Source organism: Larus michahellis, chromosome 7 (genome assembly GCF_964199755.1).
Source record: "Larus michahellis chromosome 7, bLarMic1.1, whole genome shotgun sequence".
Taxonomy (NCBI): Eukaryota; Metazoa; Chordata; class Aves; order Charadriiformes; family Laridae; genus Larus; species Larus michahellis.
In genome coordinates this window covers 36,183,316-36,199,060 of record NC_133902.1, presented here as the reverse complement: position 1 = coordinate 36,199,060, position 15,745 = coordinate 36,183,316, and the positions used below count along the sequence as shown (strand labels likewise).

General features: G+C 36.9%; 1 protein-coding gene across 2 annotated transcripts in view; it reads left to right on the top strand.

The window, feature by feature from the left end:
• The window catches only part of GAD1 (glutamate decarboxylase 1), a 36,451-nt gene that overhangs the window by 13,504 nt on the left and 7,202 nt on the right, over positions 1–15,745 (top strand). For both annotated transcript variants that reach the window (XM_074594752.1, XM_074594753.1), the window contains exons 7-14: positions 4,437–4,549; positions 6,547–6,662; positions 6,766–6,845; positions 7,050–7,104; positions 8,236–8,352; positions 8,509–8,573; positions 11,947–12,025; positions 13,616–13,765. In XM_074594752.1, the coding sequence (XP_074450853.1) occupies positions 4,437–4,549; positions 6,547–6,662; positions 6,766–6,845; positions 7,050–7,104; positions 8,236–8,352; positions 8,509–8,573; positions 11,947–12,025; positions 13,616–13,765 (775 nt within the window). The remainder of the gene's footprint in view (positions 1–4,436; positions 4,550–6,546; positions 6,663–6,765; positions 6,846–7,049; positions 7,105–8,235; positions 8,353–8,508; positions 8,574–11,946; positions 12,026–13,615; positions 13,766–15,745) is intronic.

Here is a 15,745-nt window from a genome sequence, read left to right as displayed (position 1 = left end):
ATAAAATTATTTTTCTTCTCGTGGACCAATCTTCTTTATCTTTTCCCGTTTTTTTTTGTTTTGTTTTTTTTTTTTTTAAAAAGCTTTGTCTCTAGACTGAGTAATTCTGCAGCTATATTAACACTAGACTACAAAATATGTAAAAGTTTATTGTCTTTTCCCCTGTTGGCTTCAGACACAGCAGGCTTGGGGCACCACCTTCTCCTGTTCATGTACTGGTAAAGAAGTGGCTTCAAAGTGATTGAAAATGTAACACTGGAAATTAATTTGAAGATAATGAAGGAATTACTCATCTCAGACTTATTAAAGTTGTGTATAAATAAATAGAAGTATGACAAAGTAAAATTTTACATATAGAACATATCAATGAGGAAACTTTTCCTAATTTTTCTTCACTTCAAAATTAATGAAAGGTAGATGTAAATTTAAGGCATTATGTTGAATTTTTGCAACAAGGAGCGTAATTAATGAACCACTGCCACCCCCTAAATAAACAAAAAAACCTAGCCAGCTTTTATTTATATATTGATTTGTACATGCTCAAAAATGAGACGTTAGTCCAAATACTTGGCAGGTAACAGACTGCTCTGTTTTAGTCCTGTGCTGGATGTGTTTTAACCCTAAAGCTACCTCTGTTTTGGGTAGTTTGTTGCTAATTGGCAGAACACAGGAAGTGCACCTGCAGATTGGAAAATGAACAATATTTTCACTGGCCTATCCATGAGTAAATGGTTCATTAAGTAGAGCTGATTACTAGCGGCTCTACATAGATTATGAGCTGTGCCTGTTTTGTTACATTAGCAGTAAAGAAAAATACGTAAGGTGCTCCAGCCAAAACCCACCTGTTCTTTGTAAAAATCTTCTCAACTTGTTCTGTGTTTGCTAAAAATTGTTATGAGACATTCAGATTTAAAAGCTGATTGGGAAGAAAACCCAGCAACATACATTTTAATTGTAAAACAAGTGTTGCAAAGTGCTTTAAAGTGCCTTTTTTTAAAGTGCCTTTTTGTCACACCACAATTAAAAGTGAAAACAAATCTGATTACATTTCTGAAAGGAAAACTTTGCTTAAAAATTGTTATTCTGTGACAGAAACACACTTTGGAGAGTGTAACTCTTTGCAAGCCCCTTTTTCTTTGACTAACTTAGTTATCCTAGCTTAGTTATCCTTTTGTAATCAGTGAAATTGCACAAATCTGATGGGACATAATAGAATTTAGGTCTGTGGCAGACAGTGTTATGAAATATTGCCATCATTATTGAGAACATAGCACTCATTCACTTCTGAAAGAATAACTTTTTTTTTTCTTAACGAGGTTGCTTTTTCCTCTGGTTTTAAAAGTAAATTAACTAGCTAGTTTTGTAAAGCTGATTTCTGATCCATTTATAGTTTAAACAAGAACATATCTTGAAAATATTTCTCTGTGAGCATGAAAAGTGACTATTTGCTTGTATGAGGTTTAGCAAATGCAAAATAATACATTCGTCTCCTCCTGTTTCAGCAAACCAAGGTCAACATCATATGCTTTCAAATAATACAGTAATTGCAAGTAAGGTTAAAGCAAGATGTTCGTAAAATACAACTCAAAGAACGGACAGAGAAGGTTATTTAACCAAATTGTCTCTGTGAAATCTGGGGAACACATTATTTTTGTTGAGCAGCGTTCCAGCACAGAAGAGCAGGTTCTGATGTTTACCTAGAAACTGTTCTGACCTATTTCAGCTACACAAGCATGTAACACACAAGTGACAGTAACACTGGATTATGGTAGGGAATGTTTTCCATTTGCCATTTTTTCTTTCCCACCTATAAACGACACTTAAAATATTTGTGAACAATTAAAAAAATGTGTATTCTTTTGCAAATGAGTTTTGAGTAATCAAAACATCTGTACTCTCTTAAAATTTTAAATTGTCATCAGGAAATGTTACTTAAATGTCACTGTGAAGATAATATATTAAATTAAACATAATAAGCTTCCCACATTGACTTGGAAACAATGTATCAATGTGCTATTCATAGCTCAATCGCTATTCATAAGACCTTCAGGGTGGAAATTTCAGAAGTTGCCATTATTCATCCAGCTCCAGGGTCTGTAGTACAGGGCATTCCCTCACCATGCAGCAGCTAGCTTTGGTTAGAAAGCAGTAATGTTACCTGGAAGTTCTCTTTATGCCCGCTGTTAGCCGAGATGAGAGGACTACATTGGTATTGTCAGTATTATGCATTAATGCTTATGAAAATGTAACATAGAAAAATTATGTAAAATGCTTTATGTTTAATTCTCAGATTGCTTTTTACATACTGGCAAACAGTAGAAGAGGTAGCTAGAATGATTTGGGCTGGTAAAACAATTTGGCCTTTAGGTGAGAGCAGAATTAAGCCAGCACTAGCCACTACCAAAAAACCCGTTAATTAATTCTGTTGGTAAAGAACTGAGACTCATGACTCTCTTAGTTAATTCACAGAAATACCTGTAAAGGTTATAAATGTATGAAAAATCTCATCAGCATTTTTTGTCAGGAGATTGGTTCTAAAGTCGGAGAGTTCCTTCCAAGCCAAACGCATTTTCTGCATCTAACTGAAATTTTCAAAATCATTTAAGTTTAAAACAAATAAGTTGGAGTGAACTTTAGCGAGATGTGATTTTTAAAATTATAGCCATCATCTGATATAGCTACATTGGCCTTATCATTTATAATCATCTTCAGTCGTCTTTTATGTCTTTGTCAGTCTTTGGAGACTCTGAAAATAATTACATAATAAAATAAATAAAGACTATTTTACTTGGGCTTAAATATATTCAAAATTCCCCTTGTGAACACTCGATATTTTATATACAATAAACTTGCTTAACATTATACTTTTCTTTTTTTGTACAAGCCTTCAAGTCTTCTGGGAAGTCTGTAGGGATAAATGTGCAAGATCTCAGGACAAAAATCAAAATGTGTTTAAACCGGTGGAAAAAAACCCCGTTGACTTAAATGTATCTTGTGTTAGGCTACAGTGATCTGTACACCGCTGAGTCCCTGTCGACTTCAGTTGGTCATTCTGCCTAAATAAAGACGAGAATATGTCCTAGACTTGCAGTGCTTAAAAAGAAAACAAAAAAAAAAACCCCAAAACACTATTAACAGACACCAACTGGTTTATTAATTTTGCCTCTCTGTAAATATTGGCAGCACCCAAACTTCAGATCAGTGTTCAGCTGTCTCTCTCTGGCAGTTCTAATGATAATAAAAGCAAAATAAGCAGTATTTTGGCTTCTGAAAATAACAATTACAACAATTAAACAAATTACAAAGCTGTTTAATCTTAAAGGAATGTTTTAAAAATAGTGGTGGTGTTTCTCTGATGGACTAAGAACACATAAGGACTGAAGAAATAATTAATATTGTAACTAACCAATGTAGCTTGAAGTAAAAGACAAACTTTTCAGACATAAGTTCCTTTCTTCATTATCACCTCTCCTTAAAGTTTGCCGTACCTATTCTCAAAATGTAATTTTAGTATTAGAGACATAACACATATGTTTTGGCGAAATTATTCAAGTGGGAGACATCAGTCATATCCAAAGTGTTAGAGTGTCACATTCCTATAGATTCCTTTGGAAATCACAGGTCGATTGTTTAGTTTCTCTCTGCTTCTTCTTTTTCCTCTCCTTCTTTACTTTTTTTTTTTTTTTGACATACACAGCAAGCCAAGTTTATTTACAGCGGTAGCAATTTATCCATGTACCTCGATCACCAAAAATGGTTGTATGGCTGTCACTTTCCATCCACACATCTGTCTGTGACATCAGGGCATACCAGACTATGCAATGTTTTTTGTCCTCATTAAGTGGATACAATAGTTGACTGCTGACTTGTTTTTAGTAATTGGTAATTAGAAAATCATCATTTATAATTACTCTTGACAGTTATTGATCGCATGGTATTGTAGAAATAAGTTGTCCTTGGAGATCATCAACAGAATAAATCCACATAATTAATTGTATTTAGGCTTTGAAGCACTAGCTCAATACTTCTAATTATGGTTGTGTTTAGCTCAGTGAAGTTCGCTGTTTTCATAAGGATCTGGCAATATGTTATTCCACAAGTGTGGAACTGGCACTTTGGGAAACAAATGTTTTACAGTACCATCTTGTACCGCAGTCAGCAGCGCTATGATGGAGAGCATTAGCTCTTATGCTGGTTATACAGAAAATTGCAAAAGAGCTAATACTGCAGTTTTTATTAACCAATATTTCCAGTATTGTCTTCCGGAGGATTTTTGCTTGGGTAAATGTTGCAATAGCAGAACCTAAATTTATAGGAAAACTTTTAGGAATCTTAAGCATTTTCACAAAGAATCATAGCCTGGGAAATTACTGTGTGTTTTTAGAGTCTGTATTTGATTTTGATTAGTTGGGGATTTTTCTGCTTTATCCATGCAGGTTTACCTATGAAATTGCCCCTGTTTTTGTCCTCATGGAACAAATAACACTTCGAAAGATGAGAGAGATTATTGGATGGTCAAATAAAGATGGCGATGGAATATTCTCACCTGGTGAGTTTTTCCTCTCTGTTTTGGTGAACAAAACTTCAAAAGTTAAAATAAACATAAGCTGTGTCTGAATGCCCACAATACCCCAATATCTACAACACAAACCAATGCATTAGGTATTTAGAAGTAGGAATGCTTTCTTTAAACTTCCCACAGAAAAGTTGGGGGAAAAAAAATTATCTTCAAGTATGGCTATGTATCGTGGATGGTCAACATTTTAAAACTTCACTACAAGCTCTGGTATATAGTTAGGCATTTAAACACCCTTTTTTTTGTGCTTAATTTCTGTAGGTGCCGAGCAACCACAATTCCTGCTGACCAGTAGCTCTTGGGAATCATGTACTGACTTCTTTGATGGTCAGTGAGGATTTGGGCTCACAGTCAGAAAAAGGCTGTGGCTGCCCGTCACTTGCTGGCACATATTATCTGGACATAATCTGACTGGATTCAGAGGCCAGTAGGTCGAGGGAGGTCATTCTCCCCCTCTACTCTGCACTGGTGAGGCCACAACTGGAGTACTGTGTCCAGTTTTGGGCTCCGCAGTTCAAGAGGGACAGGGAACTACTGGAGCGAGTCCAGCGAAGGGCAACCAAGATGATTATGGGACTGGAGCACCTCCCTTATGAGGAAAGGCTGAAAGAGCTGGGACTCTTTAGCCTGGAGAAGAGAAGGTTGAGGGGGGACCTGATTAATGTTTACAAGTATCTAAAGGGTGGGTTTAAGGAGGACGGAGCCAGGCTCTTTTCAATGGTTCCCAGTGACAGGACGAGGGGCAACGGGCACAAGCTAGAACATAGGAAGTTCCGTTCAAATACACGGAAAAACTTCTTTACAGTGAGGGTGACAGAGCACTGGAACAGGCTGCCCAGGGAGGGTGTGGAGTCCCCTTCTCTGGAGATTTTCAAGACCCGCCTGGATGCAGTCCTGAGGGATGTGCTTTAGGCAATCCTGCTCTAGCAGGGGAGTTGGACTAGATGATCTCTAGAGGTCCCTTCCAACTCTGAAGATTCTGTGATTCCGTGATACACAAGTATGATTCCAGTATGCAGACCAAGACAAAGTGTCTTCCCATGAAGGTGATAGAAAGGCAGTTCAGCAGTGACAGAAAAGACTGGTAAACCATGTGGAGGTCCTGGGCCCATGTGTGGACAATGTGGGCACCCAGCAGAACTCCAGATTTATGGGTTTGGGGTAGGGGGGACACCATCCTGTTTCAGAGAATGAAGGACAATTCCACCTCCTTTTGGAACAACCCACATAAAATCCAGGAACGCACACTTGCTTGGTCTCCAGTCCTGTCTACTAGAAAAACACAGATCTTTCTCAGCGTGCTTGTTGATGAAGAAACTATCCAAATCGTTGAGGAAGAAGTTATCCAAGACTTTACGAATGAGATTAATTTTACTAAATCTTGAGGTCTGCATCGCAGAAATGAGCTAATTGTCCTGGGGTCTTTTTAGCAGTAAACCAAGAGAAATAGGTGCTTTCAAAAGTAAGCATCAAAATGGGTTAGCTGAATCGTAGCCTGCAAAGTGCCTCTTTCCCTTAACTGACTATAAGGAAGCTTAGAATAACTAGCTCGGCTGTAGAAATCTACCTTTAAGTCATCAACTTCTATATCTACAATGAGATGGGATAAATCCATCCAGTATGGGCCATTTCTTCAGCCTCAGACAATTTGATAAGTTCCTGTTATCCTTGCTGACAAGAAGTTGCCAGGCAAAAGCAGCACAATAAAGCCGAACTTTTTAGGAATGTGTTACAACATGTTAGCAATTGAAAGAGATGGTGGATAGGAAATTCCGTCTACCAGTATGACTTTCTAGAGGGTCTGTCCCTATCCTGTTTAGACAGATGACCATGCATTTCAGAGATTTATTTTTTCATATTTCACTGCCTCTTTCACTGCATAATGCAAATGAGACTCGTATGTCTTTGGTCTAATATTCATTTTTTCTCATTATCACTAGTTTAAAATTTATTCATTTATTCATTCACAGGTGGAGCTATCTCAAACATGTACAGCATAATGGCTGCACGCTACAAGTATTTCCCTGAAGTCAAAACCAAAGGCATGGCTGCAGTCCCTAAGCTGGTTCTCTTTACCTCGGAACATGTGAGCTTAATACGCTGCTAATTCTTAATTTATTGATGTATATTGTGAAGATGCTTCACCATTAAACAATCGCTCCCTTAAATGTGCATGTGTTTTGCTGCAGAGCCACTACTCAATAAAGAAAGCCGGAGCCGCACTTGGATTCGGAACAGACAATGTGATTCTGATAAAATGCAATGAAAGGTAGGATGAATGTTAAGGTTTTGATATATTAAATGTGTTCGACTGTTAAATTTGTTGTATTGTGCTTATGGACTGGTTCAGTACAGTGTGTCAAGTTGATAATGGCCTGTTGAGAAAGTCCTATTAAATTATTTCAACTGTAGCTAGTATTTCCATACGCACTCTTTAATTTTCTTTGTCTTTCTGTTTCCACAATAATTACAGAGGCAAAATAATACCAGCTGATTTGGAGGCAAAAATTTTGGAAGCAAAACAAAAGGTTTGTGTTTATTAAAATCAGTGATTAAATGTTTGGCTTAGTAATTGGCTTTTGAAGGCTGAGGGTTAACATTAAAAGAGAACATTATAATGATATAAATGTTATAATAATATTTTCAGCTGCTTAATTATACATTCATGTGTTATTTAGGGAATTATCTATATGTCTTGCTAAAGTTTCCATTTACTGTTTAAAAAAACAGAGTATTTTTAACTCTTGAACCAAATCTGTATTTTATGACTTTTAAAAATAACTTTCTGTTTGGAAATACATGGAAGAGAGTACGAAAACATGAAATAAACCTACCTTTATCCAAACTTTAAAGTTTAGACAAAACCATCAAAAATTCTACTGAAGTCCTAAAAATTCCGGTAGATTTCAAGTGTGAGGCTGCAGGGTTAGTAAATATAGTCAGTAAGTTTAATTTTTTGAGGCATTCATTGTTATTTCTAGAATCAATGCAATGAAAAAGTAATTAATTTTGTATAAAACCACCAAAGTTGGAGCAATCAAGATTATTAAATTATTTCTTAACTTCTTTACATTTGGGCACTCTATGATTTTAGTTCAGTTTTTTTTATTTTATTTTATTTTAGTATTACAGTTCAAGGTTTTTTTCATCTAATTTAAAATTGTCTCACTTTGATGTGATGCTTCCACATTTATTGCTTTTGGTTTGGATTCCTTTTTTCTGCTTTGTGCTGTTTATCTAAGGATAAGATAAAGACTTAAGGAACAACTTCAAGCCTTCAAATGGCAATTTATAAATCACATTTAGTTAAATTTCCTTTATACTGCCGTGAGAGTCTCAACTTTACTTGATTATTGCTAGTCTTCTACTAGAGTGTTTGAATCTCCTCATTGAAAGACATTAGACAAAACAATATTCTTTACCTTCTGACTAGTTAATTTTGTGAAGTGAATGATGAAATGAATAAACCAGAGTTTATTCCATAATGTATGCAATTTGTTAGTTTCTACTGCTGCTTATATGTACTTTTTGGATGGGAAGAAAAATATTTTTAGGGTGGAAAATGGGATAGCCACATTTCTAAAATGATTTTCTTTTTTTTTTTTTCTCTTTCTGAGAGAGGTTGGATTTCATATTAAATATTTTCAATTTTATTGTAGGGTTACGTTCCTCTTTTTGTAAATGCAACTGCAGGCACAACAGTGTATGGAGCCTTCGATCCAATCCAAGAGATTGCAGATATATGTGAAAAATACAACCTCTGGCTCCATGTGGATGTAAGTAACTAAGTTAAGTGCTATTATTCAGGCAAAAAAGGATTTTTATTTACCCATGTTTTGTCTTTAATTAAAATATTTATTACTAGATCCTGAGTAAATTAAAATATGTTAAGGTTTTCCAAAACAATCTCCTCTTTTTTCTATTTCTTCCAGGCTGCCTGGGGAGGTGGACTCTTAATGTCCCGAAAGCATCGTCATAAATTGAATGGAATAGAAAGGTACTACACGGTGCTTATTTGTAATACTGTTATTAAAGTACTTTCATGAGGCACATGACACTTTGCAAATTCATGAAAAGATGAATCTGCTGCATTAAGGAGTTTGAACACTAAATTAATCAAAAGCAAGACAGACAGGAAAGGTTCACACTAGGGAGAGTGAAACAATACTACAGAAGAGAACAGTGATGTACAGCTGACTGAAAGGTAAGTTTTCAGCAGATTTGAAGGAGGGCAAGGATATTGCTTGGCAAAAAGGAAGGGAGATTGTTCTATTAATAGCTTTGAAGGGATCAAAAGTCTGGGAATGGGTGAAGGAGGATTTAAGGGGAAAAAAAAGTGCAACAGCGTGACAACCTCTGAAATGTGGGGCTTTAAGAACAGCAGTGAGAAATGAGGAATCCAGAGAAGGTGTTTGAGCATGAATGCCTACCATGGGAAGCCATGGCATGGTGGGAATTTGTAGAGATTCTCTCCTGAAAGATGTTTGCAGTTATTTCCAGAAAATAAGGAGTATGTGTTTTACCTGAAAATTAGTGTTCTGGAAATGAAAGTTTATAAATATATATATATATGCTTGCTTTTGTATTGCGCATTGAATACAAATATATATTTGTATTCAACAAAGACAGGAATACATGGTAGAGACTGAATTAGCAGCAATTTTTAGGGGCAAATTTCAGTACCTGTAAGGCTGGAAAGGTCTATGATAGCACAGAGCTGATAAAAGTTCTGCGGTGCCAGGCAGAAGACTGAGGGAACTTACAGGGAGGCAAGCAAGAGCCACAGACAGTCACCGCATCTCAGAGTGAAGGGACCAGAGTTGGTGCCATGTGGGGATTATGTGAAGCAAGCAGAAATCTCTAGTAGAGGCCAGAGTGCAGGCTGCAGAAAAGGGTGCACGCGTACCCCCAAGCACATAGTCCAGGTTACCAAGATGCCCACTCAGAGCAGAAGCCAGACTTTATTCAACAATTAATTGAACCAAAATTAAGAAGGCAAAGCATTTGTGTTGGAAGTGAGAGCAGAGTGAGAGCGTGACCCTCCCCCCAGCCCTTACAATTCATACTCAGGGGGAGTCCCACGTGTAGTATTTGGCACAGATGTTCCCATATCCGATGATGACAAGGCTGTAGTCTGCAGAAGATGCTATATTTATAACCCCGTGGGTGTGTTTGTCCCCAGATTTCCTCTGAAACTGCTCTGTCATAAAAGGCTGCCCATCTGCATAAAAATCAGAAAAGCAATGAAGAATCAGAAACACCATATCTTTGCCATCATCGCAGACATCAGCTTTGAGGGAAGCAAAAAAGATTTGAAACAAGCTCTACCCATGTACTCTCAAATTAGCACCAAATTGCTTCCTCGAGTCAACTGTGCTGAGAGCGGGCTCTGTGTAAAGGCATAAAATGAGAACAGTGAGCAATGTTCTTCCTCAGGGAAAACAAACTTTCCTAGTGGTGGGCATCTCATACAGTAAGTGAGGAGCAGGTACAAGATAAAGAATAATGTACAGAAGGACTGGTAGGAAAACCACGTGGACCATTCTGTCACAGGGACAGCCATGTGTGGTGTGGCAGGAGTACTCTGAAGTAGCAGAATCGTATCCACCCCTGCCCAAAACAATTTGCAGGTCACTCATGTTACGGCAACATGTCTAATATGAGGTCAGCATTGTAAAATTATTTCCTTAAGTGACACAGGTTTGGTCACAGTAGTTTGGCACACCTTTTTTGACCTGAGGTCAACCCAGGGGTGCTAATTAAGACCGTAATCTTAAGCAAGTATAGAAAGCAGCCGGCCGTGAAGCGTGATATTATTTCTTTTCTAGTCAGCTGTATGGATCTTTAAACGTGGGATGGGGCCCACATGTCCTCCCGCATAATTGCCTGTCACAGGCTCCAGCTGGGCTCTGTGGCTAACACTTAGGCCAGACTTGGCCAGCCAGGACCACGGGCGAGCGAGGACTGGCGTGCTGCCACCATACAGAGTGGGATTGCCTGTGGTAGGACAGCCTCCGCCTGGCTGCGCAGGGTAGAAAGTGACGTCTTCATGTTAAACTAAACCTTATGCTCCCTGCAGAAATGGCTCGAAACCGTCTTTGTTTGGAACCCTGAAAATTAAATAAATGTGCAAAACTGAAAACTGTAGCATTCTCGAAAGGAAATGAGCTGTTATATAAATTCCTGTTTCTTGACTACTCCATATGAACTATTAGTGACATTTTTAAAAGATAATTGCCTCCTAAGTCTGAGCTGTATACCTGTTGGTTTGCGTTGCCTAAACCGGAGATTCTAGAGGGATGATGAGCTCTCCAGGTATAGCACAGGCTGCACTGTTCTTCTGGCTGAGAGGTGCTACAGACTAACCAAGCACAGAGGCTGGAATTGTATCTGGAATCTTTATGGAATTAGTGGTCCTCAGACTGGGATGAAAGGGTCATTGTGTTGCTCAAAACAGAGGAACTGTGGTTGTGCCTGTGTTCTCTGATAGCAGGGGGTAGAAGCGGAGGAAATATCTTTGAATTTTCCTTCAACCGCATTGTAAGAACACACGCATAATTTGTGAAATATGATTATACGCTTTCCTTCTCTGGAACACACAGTGAATCAAGGGGACATTTGGTAATTAATTATTTAGGGTGAAGAGGTCAACGGATGTGCAATGTTGGCACATTTATTTTAGCATCATCATTAAACTGTCTTGGACAATATGTTAAAAGTACAGAACATCTCATCTGTTTGGCTAGTAAATTAGCTGATCTTGGGCATCCACCTGTGCTTACACGTAAAAAGTTTTAAGCTTTACATACAGAATTGTAGGATTGTGATGTAAAATTTTATAGCCTTTTAACGGTCCATGGTCTTGACAAGCTAGTACAGAGAAGGCCTCTTGTGGCTTTAGCTGGAAAAGCAGATAAGCATGAGGAGTGTATTCTTTCCTTTCTACTTTTCCAGCAGTTGTTCAGTAAAGAACTGTATTCTCCTAATTCTCTGACATCCCCCCAGTCAGTACCTTGAATTGATATAACCTGTCAAACTGGTTTTGTTAGTTTTACTAGTGCTATTTCTAGAAGTGGAGCCTTCTGGGGGTGAAGTTACTATATCCGCTAATCAGCATAGTCTGACACTAATTATCTGGTATTAGTAATTAGTAATAATTAGTAATCAGAAGCTAATCATTGCAGTGTTAACGCAAGAAAAATTCCTTTCCTGGACAGTATAGCTGTGAAAGGAGACAGTAATGATCTCCATAGTGAAATCATCATGGTCAAAACTCCCTACATTTCCAGCTGAAAGCAAAAAACAAAGGCAACTGCTTCAGGTCAAGTTTCTGTTTTCCAGACCTATCTGAATGTGTAATTTTTTTGCAGAGCCAACTCAGTCACTTGGAATCCACACAAGATGATGGGAGTGTTGTTACAATGTTCTGCCATCCTTGTCCGAGAGAAGGTCTGCCTTATATCTAATAATTAATCAGTTAAAAAAAAAAAAAGTAAATATCAAGCCCTACTTTTTAAGAGAGTAGTTTAAAATCTACTTAATTTCAAAAGTTCTTTTGGCAGGAATAATTGTGTGGATTTACATTGTGTTTAGGAAGTTGTTTTATCTTTTCTGGGTTGTTTTTTTTTAGTTTTGTTTTGTTAAAGATGTAGACAATATGGGTGAGATCTTTAGCTGTTGAATCTTTGCGTATTCTAACAACAACCCTAAAGCCATGCTAACATACTTCATCTGAGCATCTCCCCCCATTGCTTCTATGATACACTGAACATACACCCTTGGTCTTAGTAATTGGTCACAGTTTAAACTGCTTAAATAAAAAACAACTTTTTTACCTTACACAGTGGTTTAAAAGTTTCTCAGTTCTGTTGAAAAAAAGCCACGCTGCTTTTATTATGACTTCATATATCTTTTTAGGGCTTTCTTCTAGGTTCTTCATTGTCATCAATGAAAGTGTGGCCAGTGCCTTAATTCTTTTAAGCAATATGTATTTTCTTTAGATGATAAAAATCCCCACATCGTGTCATCTGCGGATAGGACTAATTCTGTTGTCTACTAATTTCTGGCATGTCAATTGCTACTAGAAGAGGTTAGTTGAAGAAGTGGTCCCTGTGTATAGAACTGGGATGAAGAAGCTGTGGGTTCCAGCCCTAAGGTCTGCCATTGCCCTTCCAGGTGACCCATCTCTAAACGGAAGACTGCGGCATTTATTTCCCTTTATAAAACACTTTGACACCTGTTGGAGGGAAGCACCAGCCACTATTTACTGGCATGCATGCTTTTTATACTAACTATTGCAGATTTTGGCAACATTTTTTATTCTCTGTATGAGAACCTTGATAGGTATTTTTGTATTTAACAGCTACACCAGTGTCTTTGAGCTTCTTCAAAGAACCACTAATAAAGTCTAAAGGAGACACAAACCATTTTAGAAATGTCACTCGTGTAAGACTTCTGTGTAACATACAGAAATTTGCTCCTCTGTGTTTCCTTCAGTGAAAGAATTAACCAGTAATCTGTAGGTTTCTATTGCTCTGTCGACCACATTTATTTGTAAGCAAAAAATGTCTGGTTTAGGTCATTTGTATTTATATTTATCACTGACGTTAAGTGTCATAAAGCTGGACAATCTATAAAGTTGAAGCTTTCAGTTACTTTTTTTTCTTCATTTTCTGTAGCTATCCGCTGCACTGAGAAGACTACAGCTTTGTTCTAGTATTTAACACATCAAAAATTTAAGTCTTAAGAACACAGCCTTACATAGTAGACAAACCTAAGAATACAAGTTAATCTGAGAATGTTTTTTCAGGTGTGGCTATGTGGGTATGTAAAACCAATGGCTACTCAGGGACTTCTAAGAGAACCACCTTAGGTTATGAAATTATTTTTGTGGCTCAGGTTTACAAAACAAGGTCAGTATTTCATAATTTGGCCCACTAAAGAACAATTCTTCTGTATATGTTTGAAATACATTTTTTATATATATTATTAATGTTTCATATGCATGTATGCCATATAAGTACATATTTTTCATTACAGGGTATACTTCAAGGCTGCAATCAGATGTGTGCAGGCTATCTCTTCCAGCAAGACAAACAGTATGATGTATCCTATGACACCGGAGATAAGGCAATACAGTGTGGTCGACATGTGGACATTTTCAAATTCTGGTTGATGTGGAAGGCAAAGGTAAATAATAAAAGTTCAGCTCAAAAATCAAAAATGTATTTATTTGATTTGTAACTCTCACGTGATGGAATGCTTTTTTTTATTTAACATAAATGTTTCTATAACTACAGTCTCTAAACACACAGTTATCTGAGTATTAAGTCAGAAAAGAACCATTTGAATTGTAGAACAATGTCAGCCATCAATAAATTCTGCTGGAAATTAGAAGGAAGGTTTAATTCACTAGATGTATTTTACAGTAAAACCAGTGAGGGCACAACACCAAAATGGTCTTTTGTTGCGATCCTATACACTTACATATGTATTTTATGACAGGTTACCCATAGCAGCAGCAGAGTAGACTTGAAGAATTACAAGGGTCCTTTGAGCATCACATTTCAATACAAAGATTCTATAAGCAACTTTGAAATCAAAGCCTTTTTCTTAAGAAGCTTTGCCCAGCTGGTGATTTGACAGTTGTTTCCCTGCTACTACTGTGGTATGCCTGGGGGACTGAATTTAAGCATGGGTTTACATACAGGCTTACGTGTTCACAAAATGTGGATCTGTGTAGTCAAGAAAACACATTTCATTTTTATTTCTTTACCTGCAGTCATCTTACTACTATTTTCCTTGCTCTCCTGCTGACAAAATGGGAATTCAGTTGGGTAACCGGCCCACGGTCTAGTCTTTTCTTATAAATCTGACATTAAATCTAATGGTGAAATGTACAATCATAAACCAGTTTTCACTTTGGGTGAGAGTTAGATAGCAGTCGTAAATAACCTGTGATGATAGAAGATGTTTTCATGCAAATTTTCCCAATATTGAAGACTGAGGGAAGAAAGTAACAGAACTTTAGACATACAGTTACTTTTAAACAGGTTGTAGAGTTGGCATTATTTATTTTAAAAAGTACTTCAGAAAAAGAAACACAACAACACAAAACACTTGTAACAGGTAATAAGACTACTTTAGTAATCAGCAAAGGTTTGATTACCAGGCTAAGTACATTTCAGCTCAGACTCAGTTCTTCCTCCAAAATAAACAATTTTGGTACTGTAATCCAGGAACGTGAAACTACTTATGACACATTAGAATCAGACTGTGACTAGCGACTTTGAAGTGTGTTGTTTATGGTTCTAATTACCAAGTGCTGACTACAGACACCACTAAAGCATGGACTGAATGTTTTTTCTAAATACCAGCCAAACACATTTTGTTAAAACTAGCATGCTGATTCTACCTCTGCTGTTATATTCACCTGCTAAACTGACCTCACTAAAGAAGTAGAGCACTTCACAATAAAAAAAAAACAATACAGTGGAAACCATAATGGATAGGGGTCAGATTTAAAATTCAGGAGTAGGATATTTGTGGATGTTATTCTTTAAAAATAATATAGAATAAAATTGCTAAGTTGATCTGCATATCTAGAATTTAAATTTCTCCAGAAATTAGTTACTTTGAATTTCTGTTTAGTCTTGAGACAGATTCTGATTTCTTGGACCTGAGTTCTCTGAGGTATTGGATAGAAATTGTTTCTAGCAGATTGCATGATTATTTTACAAAAATTTTAAGAAAACAAAATATTACGAGCTGTGGAAATTTTTCCTTCGGCATTTGCCACCATGAGTGATCATAGCCTTGTCCTCAAAGTAGAAATATACAGCCTAGGTCCAGAAGTATTCTTGTGACTTTACTTTCAGTTATTTTATTTAGTTCAAAGAACTTACCCCAAATAAACAATAATTTAACAGTGTACTTGTCTTTCTTACTTCTTCATTCATGTACAAAGTCTTGTACTTTTAAAAAAAAACAAACAACCCACAGCTTCCCCCCCCGCCAATTTATTAGCAACATTCATCTACTTTTTCTGGGATTCTGATCTTTCAAAACAAATCAGATATGACAAAAGATCAGTGGGTAGGCAAATTATTTTTAGCAAACTTATTGCAGGCTTTTGTTTGCTGACTTATTAAAATGTAAATTTCCTGCAAA